Genomic DNA, 8,203 nt, shown 5'->3' with positions numbered 1-8,203 from the left:
TGTTCTTTTGAACTTTCTATTCATCAAAGAATCCTGAAAAAAATGGTACCCAACTGTTTTCAACATTGATAATAATCAGAAATGTTTCTTGAGCAGCAAATCAAAATATTAGAATGATTTCTGAAGGATCATGTTACACTGAAGGCTGAAGTAATGATGCTGAAAATTCAGCTTTTATCACAGGAATAATTTACATTTTACTATTGTATTATTATTATTTTAAATTGTAATAATATTTCACAATATTACTGTTTTTACTGTATTTTGGATCACATCAGTGCAGGCTTGGTGAGCAGAAGAGTCTTTTGAACTTTAGTGTACATCCAACAGTATAATCCTAGCATTATTTACCAATGTAGTATTTACTACCCTAAAAACAACTGATGATTGACGTGACAAATTGTAATTATAATGTTTGTTCCAAAAGACTTGCTTAAATGCATTTATTAGATATTAAAAATATAAATTGTGACAAGACAGGCTGTCAGTCTGTTTGTTAGTGTTGGTGGGGATTTTTCAACTCTTTCAGTGCAGTTCCATTGTTACGTCAGTAGGTGGCGGCAAAGGACTGTTATGAGTGAGTCAGCAGACTATTCAACCATTTCAGTCAGAAAGGCCCCTCAATTCGAGCTCTAGTTATACATTTACACTCAATATTTAAAAAATGTATAATATTAAAATGTCTACGAGATTTACGCATTATCACAATCTGTGAAAAAAAGTAAATAGGCTCTCTCATATCTTGTGAATGATTACAACAACCTCAAATTCAGATGTTCATGTATTTTTGGAATGAAACATGCCGGTAGAATCAGGATGACACAAGATCAGGATGCCCTCATGGAGGGGGAATAGTTTTACAGATTAAAACCTTAAGTTTCACTCTGCTACTCACACAATGCCATCCTAAAAAAAAAATTGTGACTACTTTATCGGCATGTTATGTATTTTCTATCGTTGAGAACTGGTTCGGTTTAGGCATAAATGTGTGGTTGGGTGCTTAAAAATAACTATAAATAGTGTATCTATAGTAGGCCTATATCTATAAATGTATATCAAATTATGTATATCAAAGTGTCTCTTTCATGCTTTATATTGCTGATTATCGGTTAGGGTTAGAAATGGGGTTAGGTTGGGGGATCTAAAATATTAAATATGATTGTATAATTTTATATCACAATACCTAAGTAGGCTATTATAAATTATAAGATTGAGGCTAAGCACACAAAACAATATTCAAAGATTGATAACTGACCACAAAGTGTTCTTGCTGAAAACAAAGGGGTTTCACACCGCATCAGTAAGAGGACGCCAGGGGGCACATTTGACGTCATCATGCAGATGCTGACGGCTTCTGCACAAGCGTCAAAACTGGACGCGTATAGAATGAGAACGGGTTGATAACATGTGTACATTGCGACTGAGAAAGAAGCAAACATTGCAAGCAAAGAAATGGAAAAAATAAACAAAAAAGGAGGAAGCTAAACAGAGAGAGAGGGGGAGAGAGAGAGAGAGAGAGAGAGAGAGAGAGAGAGAGAGAGAGAGAGAGAGAGAGAGAGAGAGAGAGAGAGAGAGAGAGAGAATTTTGCATTATTAGCAGTCCGGAATACGTGTAGCTAGCATGTAAAGCGCCACACACCAGGATTTTCTTCTTTGTAATTTAATGCCAAAATGCTATGGAATGTCAATAAATGCAACGTGAAGCATGAGAAGAGAGAATAAATTGCATCAATTCAGCCAGTGATGTAATGCATTTTTGCTCACATTCAAACAAACAAAACAAAAATTGTCTCATTGTGTGATATCACATATTGGCAACCCTCCTTTCTCTATTAGCGCTTATGTCAACGTGAAATTATTCTTATTATTTTTTTGCAATAGCAAAAAAAAAAAAAAAAACACACACAATTATGCTTGCTAATTTGACAGTACATACACAAAGAGAGAAAGTCTTCCCGGAAGGAAATAAATATGCTCCAGTCAAAACAGAGCCAAAGTAAAAATGTCACCCTCTTTGACTTAACTGACACCTCTCACATATCCCCAGACTGTCTTACATCCTCTACGTCTAACAACCCTATACAAAACAGGCAAGAACGATCTGTGTGGAAGATGATTTTATTATTCTGGTGATTAAGACGTCAATTCCGTTCATTTTAAATGTCTGGCTATTGACGTTTAATATAATCCTAAATAACATGACGTTCATTATTTTACATTGGTGGACGATATTGATGATGTATATATAGCTAAACGTATTTTACTGTTTTTTTGTTTTGTTTACATTTTATAATTAAAAATAGGCATCCATAATCAGTCGGAAATAGTATACCACTCAATATTTCGGTGAATTTACTTTGAAGCGACATTTGAAGCAACATGCGCGGTTAATTAGATTAGATTGGAAACTGCTGTCCAAGTCTATTATTGGAAGAAATAAATAAACGAATTCAATTAATATACATAAAAATTAGCGAATAAAAACGACACAAATTATTAACTTTAAAAAATGACACATAAATAAAGAGAATCTCCTCTTTGTAATTTTGTTTTGTTGCGTTCGAGCATTTCCTGAAGATGAAACAGGTTGAATTATTTTTTACCAAATTGAAATGAATCATTACCATATAATAAACTGACCTTTGAGTTTTTTTTTGTTTGTTTTTGTTTATACTTTTCCATTTCCAAACCCGAGTAATGTATGTGCTGATGAACTGCAATGCGAACAGTAGAGGCTAATCGTGTAAAATATCAAACATGTGCAATAGTACGGGCAAACACAACACTGCACTGATGCAAATAATAATTGTATAGTTTGCAATTTTAAATATAGTTTGTACTATTGATTTTAACATGACAGACATTACGGAGGTCTAAACCGTCACAATATCCCTCATATGTTGACATTAATGACGTGCTATAAACGTCAAACGATGGCAGTTGTAGCCTAATATATTTTAAAGCAAAAACATAATGCTCATGTTTAATGATGCGCTCCTTTAAACTTTCTCAGCAGAAGATGCAAGGTTAAATTACAGCCTAATTGCATGGATAGAGTATTTCTCTACATAATTTGCGTCTCCAAAATCGTTTTTCAACAAAATTATGGTGCATTCTTGATTCAACAAATATAATGCTGCTCAAGGTTTGTTTACAGACCTTTTTTTTTTTCATGCGACTCACACTCCAAATAAAAGGCGTGTGTAAATGTGACAGGGAGGTGCGGCCAGGGGAGTGAGAAAATGCGAGGAACAGTTCCACCCTCATTAAGGAAAACAAAAGTTCGAGTTAAAACATGGTCAGGTCGTGCATTCAGCTGCAGGCACCGTATGGATGAATTCTCGCAGTACACGAGATCTGAGAGTGGATATACTGGACAATGTACTGGAAAAATGAACAAACAACATCGAAAGAGAGTCCAGGCAAGAACAGCGTAAGTGACGTGAAATCTGGATTCAGATGCCTCCTCTTTTTGTCTTATTTTATTTTCCGTTATTTATTTATTTTAATATATTTTTTTTTCATGTTAGGCCTATATTAGTTCATCCTGAGAAGTGCTCATGTTTAAATGATTTGGAAGATTTGCAATAATAGCCAAAACAATGGCAATGGTGAACTTGCAGAAAACCTAAAAGCGAAAGCTGCTAACACTATTTCAGAGTTTTATTTTACATCACCCTCTAAACTGTATTAACTATGCTTCTATTTGTCAACTCGACCTGAAACACTTATCCGAGTGTGAATCACGGCACCATCCTCAGCTGTGCCGCAGGCAACGCCTGTGTGCAATTAAAATAAATTGACTGATCGAGATTTGTTTTCTTCTTTGTCAAGGAGACAGCCGGGTCATTCAATGAGAGTTTGGAAATAGTTGCAAAGCTGTTTTTTTTATTTTTTAAATGCGCAATTTTTCTGCAGTGAGTTAAGACATCGAAATATAAGGGCAAACAGAACATCTTGAAGGCGACAGAAAAGGCTTTTGACATTACCTGAAATGAAGAGGATGACGCTTATGTGCAAGCTGCGACGTAGAAAGGAAAGGTTGTCATGGTTAAAAAAAGGCGAGTGGCGGTTAATGGGTCGCTCGAGCGCGGAGGTTAAAAGGCGTCTGTATTTGTACTGCGTTCATCATGCCCGCGAGCTGCACACCTCACACCATAAAAGCGCACCAGCAGACACACGAAGCGGTATTTTGGAGCTGGGGAATACCACTTTTCTTTATTCTCTCCCCCCCCCCATTTTTATTGGCTATATATGTTTTTTTTTTTACTCAAGACCATTTCAATTTAGGAAGGTCTCATAGCTTAACTGTTGCTGGCTAGATGTATTTCTGAAAATAAACAAATGTTAAAAAAAGGTATATTTGATTTAATAATACACTCTTGTGTTTTTGTTTAAGTGTAAAACTCAAGAGTTGTTTGAAGAAGTATCGTGCTCGTCGTCGTTGTCTCGGTCGCCCAGCTCTTCACCTCATGCCATGACAGCGAAAGCCATCTGTACCAGCTGTGGCACTGAGATAGTCGACAAATACCTGCTCAAGGTAAATTTAACCTTTTATTTTTTATGACTGCGGTGCCTTTCAAACAAGTTTCATGTGCTTTCATTGTGGAGCAATTGTATGACGCTGGAAGTGTCCGTGTATTAAACGACTCCCGTTTAACATGATTGATATTTGTGGTTATGTTTTTCATTATCGTAAATATTAAGTTTGCAGTTGTAAAACATGTTTGTTTGGTTTTACCCCTCAGGTGAACGACATGTGCTGGCACGTGAGATGCCTGTCGTGCAGCGTGTGCCAAACATCTCTGGGCAGACACATCAGCTGCTATATAAAAGAGAGAGAGATATTTTGTAAATTAGATTACTTCAGGTAACGAGAGTGGTATTTGCTGACTATTTATTTTGGAGGACATTTATATGTGAAATATAATATATTTTTTAATTATATAAGTGCTTCGCTGTCAGACGCTTCACGTGATGACGCTCGACTGTAACTTGTGTTCATTACATTTATTTTCAGTTTTTATTTTAATTTCTTCGGATTACGAAGTAGGCTATTTTGTTTACAGCTTGTTTATTCTAATGACGCCTTTGTATTTTATGAAGGTGATCAATTATTATTATTTTACCAACACTCTTAAGAGTGAATATGAAAGGCTTAATTGATATTCCGGGTTCAACACAAGTTCAGCTCAATCGATTTTCAGCTCAATCATTTTTGGCGTAATGTTGATTACCATAAATTACTTTAGTCGACTACCTTTCTTAAAAATGAGAAAAAAGGGTTCCATTGAGGCACTTGCAATGGAAGGGAATGGGGCCCAACTTTTGGAGGGTTTAAAAGCAGAAACTTGAAGCTTATAATTTTATTAAATCACTTCCATTAATTGTTGTTAATTGTGTATTGTTTGCGCAGTAAAGTTGTTTAAATCTTCGTTTGTACTGTCGTTTTAGGGTTTACTGCATGACATCATGGCAACAAAGTTGTAAAATGGGATAACTGTACACAGGAAGAAGTCAGTAAGCGATTTTATCACACTAAAATCACATTTAAAACGCATATTGTTTATGTATTGTGACTATTTATAAACCGAGAGTATTTTAACGTTTATATATATTAGTCTCATTGACTTTCATTGTAAGTGCCTCACTGGAACTGCCACTTTTTTTTTTTCATGTGTGCCATTGTATTTTGTTAGCAATAGTGACTTTGATTAGTTTTACCTTTTTCCTTCCCTTAACTTAATGTTGTATGGACTATAATGAACCAGTGTTTTCATTCCATCTGTGTTTTTTGTTTCATGGCGTGCTACATATCTGCCAACGCTCACTGTTGGCATTGCTTAAAATAAATAAAAGTGACTACAGCATGTTTACATTAAGCATGGAACTTTATATAAAAGCTTTGTTTTCCTCAGGAAATACGGGACACGTTGCGCTCATTGTGGCAAGAATATACATTCAAATGACTGGGTTCGTAGAGCAAAGGGGAACACCTACCACCTGGCTTGTTTCGCGTGCTTCTCCTGTAAGAGACAGCTGTCCACAGGAGAGGAGTTTGCCCTGGTGGATGAGAGAGTTCTGTGTCGAGTGCACTATGATTGCATGCTGGACAACCTGAAACACGCCATGGAGAATGGTTAGAAGTTGCTTAGATTTTGCACTCACGCTTTGATGCTCTTTTTAGAAAACGCAGATATCTTGTCTTCCCATTCGTCCTTTTCAATGGTTTAAAACCAACTATAAATATAGTTGGTTACGCAATTTGCCTTTTTGTTAATCTTTTAATTCTTGCTGCATCGTCGCTTGTAGGAAACAGTGCTTTGCTTTTGTCCTGCTACATTTTAATCTGCACCTACTGCCTTGTAGGAAAAGGAGTGAATGTGGAGGGAGCTGTTCCCTTGGAGCAGGAAGTGAATCAACCCAAGCCAGCCAAGAGGGCACGTACAAGTTTCACAGCTGACCAGCTACAGGTTAACTCTGAAATTCAAAATTTTGGATTGTCTATATTGCCAGATATATTAAATTTGACTCTTGTATTGGCTTCTCCAGATGGGGTCATTTTTCAATAATTGAATGCAGATCTTTACATTTTCAGATAATGCAAGCTCAGTTTGCTCAGGACAACAATCCAGATGCCCAGACTTTACAAAAGCTGGCAGAAAGAACTGGTCTTAGCCGCAGGGTTATTCAGGTATAATGCAATTTGTCTGTCTGTGAGGCTTGAGGAAATCAAATTTTATAGAGTCCTCTTTAAGACAACTTTTTGATTTCTAGTTTTGTGCCATGAATGTACTTCTAATGTACTTTTTTAAAATTTTGCATGGTGTTCCGTGCTGAATGTTATAGAGGAGTACACTTTTTTTTTTTTTTTTTGGGGGGGGTAATCAAATACAGAAACGGACACTCCCAACCTACATAAGTTTCCAATATCAGTCCATTGTGTTCATGTAAGAGTCACTGTCTCTGAAGCATATTTTATTGGATTGTCATTGCTGACTTTAAATCACCCTACTTTAATATTAACTTGTTCATCACTATCAAAATAGCCATGTTAAAATGGCTAACAAACATCTGTCTACTGCTCAGGTTTGGTTCCAGAACTGTCGAGCTCGTCATAAGAAGCATGTGAGCCCAAATCACTCATCCACTGCACCTGTGTCATCTCTGCAGCCTACCAGACTCTCTCCGCCTCTAATAGATGACTTTCAGTATGCTGCTTTCGCCCCTGTGGACACCCCTATGCTCACTGCTCTACACTCCTATATGGATGGTACTTTATGCTCTGATGGGATATTACTGTACCAGTGATTCAGTGTATGGGGCTTGATTAATTACGGTGAATATCCTACTTGCACTGTATTTACACACAATGTAGTTGTACATAAATGTATGCACATCCACAGAAACCTAGTCAGGACTAAGTCATGTGATGTTAGATTTTTATTTTTGGTGTTTTAAAACTTGTGCTGACAAGATCTCAAATTTTCCTCCTTGTAGTCCACTCTTCCGCTTCACTGGGGCTGCAGTCACTCTTGCTTCACTCGATGACACCGCTGCCCATCAGCCATGCCTGAGACGCCCTCTGATTGGGAAATATTCACTCTTCTATTGACTGAGTCTTGATGAAAGACCTGTGCTATCTTTCATGGGCACTTACTGAAGGATATCTATCTTGAAATGACCTAAAAAGAAAAGATTTCAACATAATTGTGAAAAAGAGCCAGAAGTTTTTGTTTAATATATAATATTTATCTATGGAGTGATGGAACAAATGGCTTTTAATTTATTTCTTGTATGTGACTGAGCACTTTGTTTTAAAATAAATGTAACATGGAATTCTTAGTTTCTGGATTAGTTGGCGCACAGTTTTTTTTTTGTTTGATAGTTCTAAAGAAACTTAGAAACTGAAGAAAAGAAATAAAATCTGAATAACATCCAAAGGGCTGGGATGAGTGATTTGCCGCTATTAATGAAAGATTTATTTGATTCAAGATTTTTATTTTAAGATTCACATAAGAATCCTGCTAAAGCATTTCTTGTGGGTGGTATCAGAGTTTAGAAAGTTATAAAGGCATTATTCCTTGAACTCTAAAGTTTGGTGTGCTAGGGATGTGCCCACAAGGGTGGCCAAAAAAGACTGTCTCGCCTTCACGTTCTTTAAGATGATTTGCATTCATCCTGCATATCATCTACTGGACTG

At 36.5% G+C, this 8,203-nt stretch overlaps 1 protein-coding gene across 1 annotated transcript; it reads left to right on the top strand.

Moving 5' to 3' along the window:
- Window positions 1–3,251: 3,251 nt before the first annotated feature.
- lhx8a (LIM homeobox 8a) lies at window positions 3,252–7,926 on the top strand. Its single transcript, XM_052134534.1, has 8 exons — window positions 3,252–3,433; window positions 4,400–4,540; window positions 4,749–4,870; window positions 5,919–6,139; window positions 6,370–6,473; window positions 6,599–6,694; window positions 7,090–7,339; window positions 7,501–7,926. The coding sequence occupies exons 1-7, from the start codon at window positions 3,380–3,382 to the stop codon at window positions 7,309–7,311; spliced, it is 960 nt and encodes a 319-aa protein (XP_051990494.1). The 5' UTR covers window positions 3,252–3,379; the 3' UTR covers window positions 7,312–7,339; window positions 7,501–7,926.
- The last annotated feature ends 277 nt before the right edge of the window (window positions 7,927–8,203 follow it).

Source organism: Xyrauchen texanus, chromosome 9 (assembly GCF_025860055.1).
Source record: "Xyrauchen texanus isolate HMW12.3.18 chromosome 9, RBS_HiC_50CHRs, whole genome shotgun sequence".
Lineage (NCBI taxonomy): Eukaryota > Metazoa > Chordata > Actinopteri > Cypriniformes > Catostomidae > Xyrauchen > Xyrauchen texanus.
Note: the sequence above shows the minus strand (reverse complement) of the source record. Positions and strands in the feature narration are given on the sequence as shown.

What these genes read in the sequence shown, in the direction of transcription:
- lhx8a (XM_052134534.1), top strand. Translation starts at nt 3,380, where the DNA reads ATGTACTGGAAAAATGAACAAACAACATCGAAAGAGAGTCCAGGCAAG. An exon ending in TGTAAATTAGATTACTTCAG is followed by an intron (nt 4,871 to 5,918) that starts GTAACGAGAGTG and finishes TGTTTTCCTCAG; the next exon opens with GAAATACGGGACACGTTGCG. An exon ending in GAAACACGCCATGGAGAATG is followed by an intron (nt 6,140 to 6,369) that starts GTTAGAAGTTGC and finishes ACTGCCTTGTAG; the next exon opens with GAAAAGGAGTGAATGTGGAG.